At 51.2% G+C, this 13,609-nt stretch overlaps 2 protein-coding genes across 3 annotated transcripts in view; one reads left to right on the top strand and one right to left on the bottom strand.

Moving 5' to 3' along the window:
• Window positions 1-13,609, top strand: part of MCM10 (minichromosome maintenance 10 replication initiation factor) — a 119,942-nt gene that overhangs the window by 45,292 nt on the left and 61,041 nt on the right. Inside the window, exon 21 of one of the 2 annotated variants that reach the window (XM_033852460.2) lies at window positions 9,913-9,931. The exons of the other annotated variant lie outside the window; for it this stretch is intronic. The gene's annotated coding sequence lies outside the window, so the exon portion shown is untranslated. Of the gene's footprint in view, window positions 1-9,912; window positions 9,932-13,609 lie in introns of those variants that run through there. 2 annotated transcript variants of the gene reach the window in all.
• UCMA (upper zone of growth plate and cartilage matrix associated) lies at window positions 848-10,823 on the bottom strand. The gene is made up of 5 exons (XM_033852462.2): window positions 10,649-10,823; window positions 10,269-10,334; window positions 10,089-10,184; window positions 6,654-6,752; window positions 848-1,280 (listed from the first exon to the last, which is right to left on the bottom strand). Exons 1-5 carry the CDS (start codon window positions 10,704-10,706, stop codon window positions 1,183-1,185), a joined length of 417 nt encoding a protein of 138 aa, XP_033708353.1. The 5' UTR covers window positions 10,707-10,823; the 3' UTR covers window positions 848-1,182.

The raw sequence follows: 13,609 nt of genomic DNA on the forward strand, positions 1-13,609 counted from the left end.
CTGGGGCAGGAAGGCAGAGCCCTTGGGACAGAAGAAAGGGCACTGCTGTGGGCGGAATTGTTTCCCCAGAAAGATATGTGGAAGTCTAACCCCTGAGACCTGTGAGTGTTGACCTTATTTAGAAATAGGGTCTTTGCAGATATAATCAAGTTAGTGGGGCTGGTAGGGTGGGCCCTTAACTCAATGACTGTTGTCCTTATAAGAAGAGACACAGAAACACAGAGGGGAGAGTGTGTGGAGACATGGGGAGAAAAGGCCGAGTGACAGTGACGACAGAGACTGGAGTGACGCTGCCACAAGCCAGGGAACAGCTGAGCCCCCGGAAGCTGGAAGAGGCAAGGGAGGACCCTCACCCGGAGCCTTAGGAGGGCGTGTGGCCCTGCCCACACCTTGACTTCAGACTTCTAACCTCCAGAACTGTGAGAGGATAAATGTTCATTGTTTTAAGCCTCCCAGTTCTGGCACTTGGCTATGCAGCTCTAGCAAATTAATACTATGAGGAAAAAGGAGGTGATACTAAAACTAAACCTTGTCTGCTGTCTAGTTTTGGTTACAGCCGGCCTTGCTCGTACCCTGGCCTCTGAGTGATGCCATTAAGAAACCACCGTTGAACCTTAAGACTTTTTTCAGAGACATGCGAAGCACCTGGGCTTTGGAGAATGGTTTTTCCCAAACAGTTGCATTAGCAGGTCCCTTCCAGTCACGTGACTGCTGAGACAGGCTGCGGAAATAGTGAGCAGTGCTCCTGAGTCCAAGCTTCCCGACACCCAAGTCGGGAGAGGCCCAGTGTCACCTGGGAGGGACAAGCTGGTGCGGCTCAGTGTGAGATTCAAGAGGATGGTACAGAGTGTTGACTCAGCGTTTTTATTCATAGACTATAAGCAGACACGTGGTCTTTTCTCTCTACTGTGATTCTTTCATTGTTCTATGGGCCAGGAGTCTCACTGTGGGAACCATGGCGAAGCAGTGGGAAACCACCATAGGGGTGATGCCCCACAGGCCTTGGCTCACCTCAGAAATTCACCTGCCCAGAAGCGCAAGCCAGGGCGTTTCCATCCACGAGAACAGAAGGCCCCAGGCTGAGGCCCTGGGAAGGGGCCTGTTTGTATGCAAAAGAGGTGCCTGAATGCCGAGGGTGGGCGCGTTTGTCAGGTGCCGTCTTCTGGGTGCATCGGGCTGAGGTCAGATATGGTGGCGGTTGTAGAGATAGGGTGGGTACAGGCCGTCACTGTGCCACTGGCGCCACTGCTCGATGGCCTCTCGGCTTCTCTCTTCCTGTTCTGGGGACGAGAGATGAAGTCGTCGTGTGAGGATGGAGGGCTCTGATCTGGGGGCAGCCACCGAGTCCGCCCAAAGCCCCTCCCCCCCCCGCCTGTGACACGTGACATGAGCCACTGTGCCTGCGTGCATGGATGACAGACAGAATCCCAGCTGGAAGGGCCTGAGAGGATGCCGAATCTAAAGTCCTCGTTTTAATACAGATCAGGCCCAGATAGGTGAGCGTCACAGAGCTGATTGCCAAGAGAGCGGAGACCGGGGCCCTGCCTTCAGTTCAGTGTTCCTTCCCTGTACAGCCAGCGAAGGGCGAAGAGCCGCGTGCAGAAACTGGCCCAGAGACACACCAACTAAGACAGAATCCAAAATCACAGCAGCAGAAAAACAGACTGCAAACCATACTGTTGAAAAACTCATGGAAATGATTGTCAATTCCGAGTGATGGGATTATGAGTAAGGTTTTCCTTCTTACTGTTTCTTAGCTTTAAAAATAAAGTTATGTTTTTAAAGCTAACTGGGGAAAGGGGTGGGTGAAGCAAGTGCAGGAAGATCTTGATAACCCCTGATTCTGGGTGATGGTTATATGAGAGTTTGTTATACTATATACTTTTCCATGTGTTTGAAATGTTTCATAGTAAAGGCTAAAAAGAGCAGAAGGGAGTTTTTAATGAGTAAGAAAGTCCTGATTTTTCTGTCTTTGATAAGACATGTTTCTGAATAACGCCTTTGTGAACCTATAGAATTAGGCTCCTGATGCCAGTTCAAGACTGCCTGTCACTCACTGTTAGGTACACTCACTGTCGCGTTAAAGCGCGAGCAGATATCCCAAGGCTCTCGGTGTTTAAAAAGCACCCTCAGAAAGCTAAACAGAATTACCATTAACCCAACCGTTCTTAAAACAAGAATAGATGAATCGATAAAATGTGAGATGATAGATAGACAGACAGACAGACAGACAGGAATATATAGATATGTCTGTATGTATTATTCAGCCATAAAAAGGAATGAAATTCTGATATGTGCTATAACATGAATGAGCCTTGAAACATGCCCAGTGAAATACACCAGACACAAAAGGACAAATATATGTGATCTCTCTTCTGTGAAATATGTGGTCTAGGCAAATTCGTACGGACAGAGAATATATTAGAGGTTTCCAGGGCTGTGGGGAGAGGGGAGTTAATGCATAGTGGATACACAGTTAGTTGGAGGTGATTAAAGGGGTTTGGAAATAAATAATGGTGATGGTTGTGGATGTACTAAATGCCACTGAATTGTACACTTAAAAATAGGGAAGGTGGCAAATTTTGTGTTCTAGATATTTTACCACAATTTTTTTTTTTGAGTATTTGGAGAAAACGTTGAGAGGATAGAAAGTTAATAGAAGATAATAGCAAGGATTCAAAACTCAAAATGTCTTCCTTGCCTATTTTCTCAAATGTGGGCTTCACCAAAAAGCCTGTGACCCTGCCTTGGTGCTAGTGACACGCATCCTCTGTGGCATTGGGCAAACAGGACAGCCTGGTGGCTTCAGGATATGGAGGAAGTGGGTGTCCCCGTGGTCCTTAGCACCTGTGAGAGCCAGGTGCCCGCAACAGGAAGGGCCCTTGTGACCACGGGGTGTGCAGGAGCCATGTCTGCTGGGTATGTTTCCTTCTATGTGAACTTGGGGTTGGCGCTACCCTGGATGCTGAGAATCCTCTTAGGGACTTGGTTCCTCAGAGGAAACCTGGAGCTCAGAGTCAGCCCAGGCTGTTAGCCTTGGGCCATTCAGACCTTTCTCAGGCCACGTAGAGCAGCTACCCTTGGCCAATCTTGAGAGCATGATTCTGACATAAAAGTTGATTTTTTCTTCCCAGATCATGCTGAACTCTTCTTAGACCATTTCATTTAGACAAAGGGAAGGTCTCGCTGGTAAAGACCCAAGGCCTGGACACTGTAGCCTTCGTGTAGGGACCACTTGTGGCCAGGCGTCGTGCAGCCAGCCTGGGATAGCCTGACCCAGGCTTCCGGCTTTGAAGGTGGAAGCAGACCTGGGCTGCTACCACGTAGGCCTTAGAAGTGGGAGTTCAACACTGTTTATCCTGAGCTTTTGGAGGCAGAACTCAGCTATTTTTGCCTTGAAGTTGGTGGTTTTGAGTAGAGTTACAAGCTGGAGCCGTGACAGAGCCGAGTGAGACTCTAACCACGCCCCTCCCACTTCCCCAGACAAGGGCCAGTATCCTGGGTGGGTTGGTAGAGGGGCCTTTGACTAAGGTGGGGTTTTCAGGCCCTCAGCAAGGTCACCGGTGTCCAGAAATCTCCCTTCAGACCACCTGCCTAAAATTCCTCCACTGGAAACCCAAGTCCTTCCCGTCCCCCGTGGCATCTCTCAGCATTCGCTTTTATGCAGCAAGTACCTCGGGGAGAGAGCATCATCCGCTGCTCTCCAGTATTCTGAGACTAGGTGACGTTGTCAATCAAGAGAGCTAACCGAACCCGGGGTCCTGACCGACGGGGAACGTGGGCGCCTCAGAGAAGGGCTCTGAGCGCTGCTCACGGTGGAGGTTTCCGGCAACCTGGCCTCTGTGCATGGTCTGTTCCGGGGCAGAGGCAAGGGAAGGGGGGAAGCGGAAGCGAGTTTCACCTTTGTCAGTGTTTACCCTCGGCCAGGCTGGGCCCCCTGCACCTCTTTGCCTCTCCTTCTTTCATCAAGCTCGTTGGGGGGGGCGACCCCCGCTGAGCTGCTCTGCGTTGCCCCCTCCCTCCCTCCATCCTCACGGGCCCCGCTGAGCTGCTCTGCGTTGCCCCCTCCCTCCCTCCATCCTCACGGGCCCCGCTGAGCTGCTCTGCGTTGCCGCCTCCCTCCCTCCATCTTCACGGGCCCCGCTGAGCTGCTCTGCGCTGCCCCCTCCCTCCCTCCATCCTCACGGGCCCCGCTGAGCTGCTCTGCGTTGCCCCCTCCCTCCCTCCATCCTCACGGGCCCCGCTGAGCTGCTCTGCGCTGCCCCCTCCCTCCCTCCATCCTCACGGGCCACGCTGAGCTGCTCTGCGTTGCCCCCTCCCTCCCTCCATCCTCACGGGCCACGCTGAGCTGCTCTGCGTTGCCCCCTCCCTCCCTCCATCCTCACGGGCCCCGCTGAGCTGCTCTGCGCTGCCCCCTCCCTCCCTCCATCCTCACGGGCCCCGCTGAGCTGCTCTGCGCTGCCCCCTCCCTCCCTCCATCCTCACGGGCCCCGCTGAGCTGCTCTGCGTTGCCCCCTCCCTCCCTCCCTCCCTCCATCCTTGGGTTGAAGAACCTCTCCAAGACCTCTACGCATTTGGTCTTCCTTCGGTACAAAAACATGGGCTTTGCTGGCAAACTCGCCTTCATTTAAATCCTTCACTACCTGCGTCACCTTGGTTATTCATGTATCCTTTCTAAGCCTGAGCTTTTAAAACTGTAAAGTGGCAATTGTAAGACCTGAGATGCTGGTCGTAAGCATTAGGTGGTTCAGTACAGTGTCTGGCAGGGCAAGTGCTCAACCAGTGACAACGGCTGCTGTCACTACAGTCCCCGAAGGCCTGTGCCCTGCCCTGCAGCCTCTTCCTCTATGGGCAAGGCCTGAGGCCCCTGACCTTAGTCTCCTCTGGCTTTGGTGGAGGACCTGGCATCCCTCAGGTGCCTAACCCCTCATCCTAATCCATCGTGGGAGGGAAAACAGGGAATGGTTTTCATCCAGATGCTAGGGATTTGGACCTGAAACATTTCAAAATGCACAAAATAAAATGCTGCTATTAATACTGTGAGTTAGGGGCTTCCCTGGTGGCACAGTGGTTGAGAGTCCGCCTGCCGATACAGGGGACGCGTGTTCGTGCCCCGGTCTGGGAAGATCCCACATGCCGCGGAGCGGCTGGGCCCATGAGCCATGGCCGCTGAGCCTGCACCTCCGGAGCCTGTGCTCCGCAACGGGAGAGGCCACAACAGTGAGAGGCCCACGTACCGCAAAAAAAAAAAAAAAAAAAAAATACTGTGAGTTAAAAAAAAAAAAACACTGAAGGAATTTTAGAGGCCACATCCTCATTTTTTAAATGCTTCTCCCCAAGCTGTCCACCAAGGTAAACAGATCTTTAACAGGAGTATTTGCCTCTGAATTACTACAGTCTGAGCTTTCCCCAGGATGTTTGATTTGCTGGGATCCTGCCCAACACCTGTCTGCAGGGCTCAGCCAGGTGCCACCCGCAAGGCCATGGGCATGGCCTGCAGCCCCCTGATACCTGGTGATGGTGTCCTTTCCACTAAGAGGTGCCCTAAGGGCATATTACCTCCCAAATCCACCAGAGCAGGCAAGCAAGGGGTTGACAACTTGGGAACTGAAATTGCAGACTTTCTCTAACAAAGGTCACCTTAACTGGGGTCTTATGTCCAAGCTCACCTGCATCCAGGAACTTACTTGGAAGCATTTAAATCTTGAAGTTTTGGAAGAGACCGAAAAAGGAATAAAAACACACATTGGCCTGCCTGGTCTGATCCCTATTACCCTGTTCTATGGATTTTTTGCTATAGGTGACCCTTGAGGGCACTTAATAGATACCAAGTCCAATCCCATCCCCCATGGGAGGCTGGGATTCAAAGGCAGAGCCTCCCTCCCCCTCCACCCTCCCCCACACCCAGAGGCCTGGTTGAAACCAGCATTCCTGGGAGGAGGCTGGAGCCCTGTCTCCCAAGGCCAGAGGGTGGGGATGAGGTGTGCTGACTGTCTGGTGAGAGACACAGAGGCAAAGGTCAAGGCTTTGCAAACGAGACGCTCGGGGCCCCCTGGGTGAGGGAACACGCAAACCCCATAAAAACTTGCTCTGGGTGAGGGGAGCCGCCCCGTGGGCTGTAGATGTTGACGCTGGAGGTGGGGAGGGTACAGAGCTCCCGTGACCAGAGCCATCTGAGTTCACTTGTCCTGGTTTGCTTCCACTGGTCACCCGATGCTGATGATAATAACTAGGTAAATGAAGGCCTAGGTTTTCCAGGATGGGCAGTTCCTAGAGCCATGACATTGATGGAAATCCAAGGCCCTTGAAAGTGAGTTTGAAATCCTCCCAATTCAGCTCTAACGGGAACTAAGCCAGGAGTGCAGCTGCTAAGACAGAACACACAAGTAGGAGGAGAAAATACGATCAACCAAAAACTCCTCCAGCCCCACAGTCTCCAAGCCAGTGGTGTTCTGTCTTCCATTTCTTCTCAAGTTCTGTAGCCACTTTTGTGACTTTCTCCCTGTTTTCCGAGACTCCCATAGATATGAATTGAAAGTAGACCTCCTCTTACCTCCCTCCTCTAGTTAAAATTTAGGGATAAGTACAGGCAAATCACATGGTTCTCCTGCAGAGGTCCACTTCCCCGAAGTCACTGGCTGACGAGCTCTTACCATCGTTTTGCTCCTCCACGAAGTTCTCAAACTCGTTCCTTTGTTCCTCGTAATGTTCTTTCCGTAGCTCATCCACCTGCAGCTTCTGCCTGTTCTCCGCTGGGGGAGGGGAAGAGGTGAGAGTTGCCCCCAAGCATAGGGGCAGCCGCACGCATTTAGGGGGACACTAATCATTCTGCCTGAGAAACTTAATCAGGTGCAAAAGGGGCTGTTTGTGAGGGGCTAAGAGTGGGGCTTCACTGAAATGGTTCACTCCTGACACAGACTTTAAAACCTGAGGGACCTGGGGGAGTGTCCCACCCAACTGCCTCGTTTTGTGAGTGAGAGGACAGACCCGCAAAAGGTGAAGCCATCTAGCTCCAGGTGCAAAATGAATGGTGTATCCAAGCATGCTTGTCCTCTTAGAAGCTAGGAATTTGATGATAGAAATGAATTCTATGAGGGAATAATCCAACTTAATTTCACATTAATTAACCTGCAAGTCCATTCAGCATCTTTGCGCTCCTCTCATGGCCAGAATATATACTAAGCACTGGGATTAAAAGATCAAGTAAGAAAGATTCTGTCCCTCTGCCTAAGGGGCCTGTGATCCACTTAAGGAGAAAGATATGAAAATAAATTACACCCAGCATTATGGCTGCTGTGATAGAAATTGCCACGGGGTGTAAGGCTGTGGTCCAGGGAATCTAAGATGATCCTGATATTCATGCCCTTAGGTGATTCTCTCCCCTTGTGTGGACTGGCCTAGTGGCTCACTTCTAATGGGCAAAATATGACAGAAGTGACGGGTTATGACTTCTGAGATTAGGTTACAAACAAGACTGGCTTCCATCTTGGGTTCCTCGGTCTGTCTATCTATCTGTCTATCTCTCACTTTTGCTCTTGCTCGGAGGGAAGCCAGCTGCCATGTTGTAAGCTGTCCTGTGGAGAGGCCCACTCATGGCAGGAACTGGTGTCCTTGACCAGTAGTCCGCAGGACTTGAGGTTTGCCAACGGCCATGTGCGTGAGCTTGAAAGCGAATCTTCTCTCAATCAGGCCTTGAAATGAATGCAGCCCCAGCCAATACCTTGACTACAGCCCATAGAGACCCTGAGCCTGAGGCCACCAGCTAAGCTGGACCTAGACCCCAGAAGCTGGGACAATAAATGTTTGTTGTTTTAAGCTGCTCAATTTGGGGCTCATTTGTTACACAGCAGTAGATAACTAGTACAGGATATGGGGTGATCAGGTAAACTCCCTGATGATGAAAATACCAACCTCAGGTATCCCTTAGTTTGTGAGGCAATGCATTCCAGTAAAGTTGGCTGTAAACTCTTTTATGAGGAGTCCCAGTTTCACATTATAAAGCTGAAGGTACGCCTCTGGTTGGAGAAATACCCCCAGTGATAACTGAAAACTGCCACTGAGAACACGTAAACACTCCTTGGCTGTTGAACATGAAGCTTACCAGAGGGAACCTTACCTGAGCTGCCAGGTCACATCTCACCAGCAGGTACAGCTGTCCCTCATCTGCTCTAATGCAGCCCCCTCAAAAAAACCTCTCTAGATTTTAGATTTTCCAACGTCAAATAAGTTTCTAGGTTCATCCATTTCTGCCCTCACACCTTTACATCTTTAGTCTGGCAGAAGCTTAGAGATAGGAATTGCCTGTTTTCTGGTTCCAGATTCAAGTTTATCAAAGTGTTGCCTGCCTTTACTGAACCTCAGACATAACTGGGCATTGTTCTACCCATCACCGGAGTTGACCAGGTAACAATAGATTAACTCAGGTGCATCCTAGGTGTTCACCGGGCTGTCCTGGGTTCCCACGACTGAAACCCCGAGCTTCCAACCTGGGTGACAGACCTCTGGCTTAATCATACATCTCATTGTTCTGAATCCACTTAGAGAATGGAAACTATTTGCCTCTTAAATTCCTGCACGTTCCCCGCTGGGAGTCTGCCAAAAGTTTGCTTCTCTCATTTCCGTCAAGAACTGCCCAAACTCCATCAGTCTTTTCAGTGTTTCTTGACATTTGCTAACCTTTAAATCCCAAATTGTGCGAGGCCTGGAGATTTTCCCAGTGTGGTTGTACTTCTCCACTTAAAAAAAAAAAAAGGGAATTTCATCTCCAAGCATTTTCATCTCACTTCTTGCCCATCATTTGAAAACAGTCCTGTTATTTTCACTGAGCAAGTTACCTTGCTGAGTGTGCTGAGAGGCACAAAGAGTTTATTCAGACAGACACATAAGTAACGAATCTAGCCTTGGACTCAGAGTCTGTCAGACCTGAGTCCTTGGAAGAATCTAGTTCAAGGACAGAGAACTCAAATCCCTTCAAGGGTCGGCAGGTCATGGAAATGAGGGTCTCTGCCAAGCAGGGGATCCCAGGGCCTACTTCAGGCTGAGAAGGAGACATACTTCTGAGCTCAAAAGCCTCCCAAATGCATTGGAAGTGAAGACTTTTAAAAACACTGCTGGCAGATGTAGAGAATGGACTTGAGGACACGGGGAGGGGGAATGGGAAGGTGGGACGAAGTGAGAGAGTGGCATGGACATATATACACTACCAAATGTAAAATAGATAGCGAGTGGGAAGCAGCCGCGTAGCACAGGGAGATCAGCTCGGTGCTTTGTGACCACCTAGAGGGGTGGAGTAGGGAGGGTGGGAGGGAGACACAAGAGGGAGGAGAAATGGGGATATATGTATATGTAGCTGATTCACTTTGTTATGAAGCAGAAACTAACACACCATGGTAAGGCAATTATACTCCAATAAAGATGTTTAAAAAAAGTAACTAGAAAAAAAAAAAAAACACTGCTGGCTGAACACCACTCTTTCAGGGGCTTGTAAATAAGGAAACGGGCCCAGGGAGAATAAGTGGTCAAGGCCACTTAGCAGCAAATCTGTCACCAAGCCCACATTTCCAGTTCCCGGTCCCATGTGCCCTCCTCCCTGCTTACAGTGCCCGTAGGGTGCACCATGAGTACCCGGAAAGCACACACTGAGCTATTGTGTCCCCTCTCCACTGAACATAGATTTTCCCCTTAACATTTCTTTTTTTGGCCTCGCTACACGGCATGCAGGGTCTTAGTCCCCCGACCAGGGATGGAACCCGTGCCCCCTGCAGTGGAAGCAGGGAGTCCTAACCGCTGGACCGCCAGGGAAGTGCTGCCCGTCCCCGACCTTAACATTTTTAACTTTCAGAAACTGAGATGCAATTCAACACTTAAGTGCATTCAGTGTGGCCCTATCCTCTTTGTTTCTTACCCCTGCAGCATAGCCAATCAAAGAGTGACCTACAATCGAGGGAATGTGATGTAACTTCTAATTCAGAGCTGCAGTCACTGAGACCCGAGGGCCTAGGTTGAGCCCTTGGTCCCTGGCCCAGCTGACTGTGGGAGAGAGAAGGAACACGAGGCAAGAGCAGAAGGCAGGCCACCGGCATCCTTACCATTGACCTCTTCTCGGGATTTGGAGGACCGCTTGCCTCGCTTCTTGAGGAAATTCAAGGCATCTGATTCCTTCATGAAGATCTTCCCTTCCACGCCTGAAACCCGAGAGAAGCCGGTCACAACCGGCACATGCTCACCAGGGCTACCTCGGGAGCCCCCTGGGTGGCCCCGGCACTCACCTTCCTGCACCTCATGTCCTGCCAACTGCCTGGAGCCCACCGCCACAGCAGTCCCCTCCCGCAGGGCTGTGGGACGAGAGCACAGCGTGAGGGCTGCCGCACCCCGACAGGAGCCCTCACCCTGAGCCAGGCCGGGACAGTCCTTCCCAGGGCTGGACTTGCCCTGGAGACTGGATGCCTCAGATACCAGCCACACAGCCAACTTCCCCAAGAAACCACCAGGCGTGCTGGTTTCTCTGTACTGTGTTGTATTATACACACAGACACACACAAACACACACACCCAGGTACAGCCTTCTGAACAGAAGGTACACCCTCTACCTGGCCACCTGAGCAGCCTCACCTAACACCAAGGCCATCCTGGGGCCTTGCATACTCACTGGACAGGAGCACAACGGCCGAGAGACAGCAGATCAGGAACAGCTGTCTCCAGGCCATCTTTGCAAAGGCCGAGGCTCTGTCTGGGAACTGCAGACACAGGGTTCTACAGATCCTGAGGCTGCCAGGTCCTCACTACTGTGTCAGGCAGATCAGGAAGGAGAGAGAGAGGCAGGAGGCTGGGATGCCACTGAGGGGGGTGGGGGGTGGGGAGTGGGAGGGGTCCCGGCCACGACTTCCATTGGCCGCGCCTGCCAGAGTACCGGAGATGTTTTTGGCACCTTGCAAACCACACAGAAGCAGAGTCTGTCATCGGAGCCTCAGCCAGGACAGTTCTGAAGTGGCCTCTCCAAGATCCGCACCCAAGGAGTTGCCTCAGAGTCAGGATTCCAAAGACCAAGGGCAAATTTCAAAGAGCCCCTGGCATCTGCTTCAGGGGAGGTGGGGACTCTAGTCCTGGAAGCTGAAGCATGTGGGGGGCTCAATGGGGGACTTTGACTCAGCTGTCAGGCCAGGAGGGACCGTAAGGCTGGAAGAGCCCCCCTTAGTGTGACTCTGGCATGGACACGTGGGCCATTCTGACAGTAGCCCCCGACTTGACATGTCCCCAGCTGATGTTCACTGTCAAGCAAAGCAAAGACCCCTTGGCCTGGGGCCCTCGAGCCCTTTCAAGACATCGAGAAAGAGAGGCAGTCAGCCTTCCACGGGAGAGAGGCGGAGCACAGTGTGTAAAGAGCCCCTCCTCTGGGCACGCTTCTCACGGCACACCCCGTGTAGGGGAGGAAATGCATTCCCAGAAATGGAAATGCTGATGGAATCCGAGCCCTACGGGGCCATCAGAGCCCAGTCCCTTAGGAGCTTTGTTCTTGACACTGTCATGTAGTTTGAACCGTCCAAAGAGTTGCCTTTGGGCATTGTTTAGAATCATCCTAATAGTGACCATCCCTAGACCCACCCACATGAAGCTCCCCTTTCATCAGACACGTAGTAACATCCCACATGTACTTGGACCATTGGCAGGAAAAGAATGTTAATAGCGGAAAAATAAGCAAGGCACAGCCAACAAAATAAATGGGTTGTTTTCCAGTGGAGGGAAGTGCGACTGACACCTCTGCCAGCTCTCGGTGGCTGTGAGCACACAGAGGGCTCCCCTTCAACACTGGCTGACCTCACTTAGCCAGGTGCGGGTGGGTTCTGCATGATCAACCCAGGAGGGGCAATACCCATGAGGACACATCGGCAAGGATTCATCTGTCAGGTTGACTAGCTGTCACTTGAAAGAGAGAAGGGCCAGGAGACAGAGCGATGTTGATGGGACTTGTGGGTGAGAAAGTGGGTGTGTGAAATACCTGTGACATCCTTGATACACTAATTCTTCTTGCTGCCTTTTTTAGTTCCATTCATTTCAACCATGAATATTTATCGAACACCTACTCTAAACCAGGCACCTGTGCTAGTCACATGCTCACCAGCTTTTAGTAAATCTGCCCAACGTTTCCAAAGTACCTTCCACCTCAGGTCGGACACTGTGCATCCACTGTCCACGCAGAAAGGCTTAGGGAAGAATCTCAAGCCCTAGGAAGTTCTCTCAGACCCAGCCTGGAAGAAAAGGGCAGGAGATCCAGAATTCACTGAATGGAGGATGGAGGCTTGCAATGGGATGTAAGCTTTGTTCTGGAAAAACAAGCTTACATTTCTTACATACCAAGGCTGGTGGCCTGAGATTTCTATCGGCTACACTGATGTGCTCCAAGGAATGGTCTGGCCACGGCTGGTCTCAAAGTATAATCTCTCAGTTCTTCCAGAGCTTTCTCTCCCTCTAGACCCTTTGGTGTCTACACTTCCCACCCTCTTTCATTTTGCACCTTCAGCTCGCCCACCTCTGGGGCTGCTCACTGCACCTGGCTGTGCTGCAGAGGTGGCCTCCTCGTGACATCATACCCCAGAGTATAACAAGCCACCCACCGCAAGGCAAAAGCATGATTCTAATGCAACTATAATTTTATGAATATACTAAAACCCATTGAATTGTACACTTTACGTGGATGAATTGCATGGTATGTGATCAACATCTCAAAAAAGCTATTACAAAAACACGTGTATAGGGTACTTCCCTGGTGGTGCAGTGGTTGAGACTCCACGCTCCCAATGCAGGGGGCCCGGGTTCGATCCCTGGTCAGGGAACTAGATCCTACACGCATGCCGCAACTAAGAGTTCGCATGCCACTACTAAGGAGCCCGCCTGCCGTAACTAAGACCCAGTGCAACCAAATAAATATTAAACAACAACAAAAACATGTATATACACATATATTACACAATATGGAAACAGCTTCAGGATACTCATCTGTAGGGGTCATGGGGGTTGGGGGAAGGTCAGGAAGACTTTAAAGAAGCACTGATGGCTGAGATGAAGCCTGAAAGATGAGGGTTTCCAGAGCCCAGTTAGACGGAAGGCATTGTCAAAGGGCCCAGAGAAATGAAGCCCTTTTGAGAAATTGCAGGCAATGAGCAATAGCAGAGCACGGGAGCACACGGAGGGGCTGGAGGTAGCCAGGGCCTAGGTCACGGTGTAAGGGGTCTGGCCTCCATCCTTGTGAGACTAGTATGGCAGCTGTAAGCACATATCCCAGGGCCAGTCCCCCAGTTCAGCCCCAGCTCTGGACTGAACCAGCTGCATGGCCTTGGGCAAGTCATTTTACCTCTCTGTGCCCAATTCCCTCCTCTGTCACACAGATTGATGTGAGGATTGGAGACAATGCATCCATGGTTCTTACAGCAGTGCCTGGCATGCACAGACCATTGTATATGTGTTTGCTCTCATGACACAATAACGAACCATTGAATGATTTTGAGCAGGGAAGTGACATGAGGGTTTTTTTAGGAACACCACGCCTGTGATGTGGAGGGTGAGAGGGATTAGACTAAAGTGGAGACAATGAGAGAAGGCTGTTGCATTCGTC

This window comes from Tursiops truncatus, chromosome 2 (assembly GCF_011762595.2).
Source record: "Tursiops truncatus isolate mTurTru1 chromosome 2, mTurTru1.mat.Y, whole genome shotgun sequence".
NCBI classification, from domain to species: Eukaryota; Metazoa; Chordata; class Mammalia; order Artiodactyla; family Delphinidae; genus Tursiops; species Tursiops truncatus.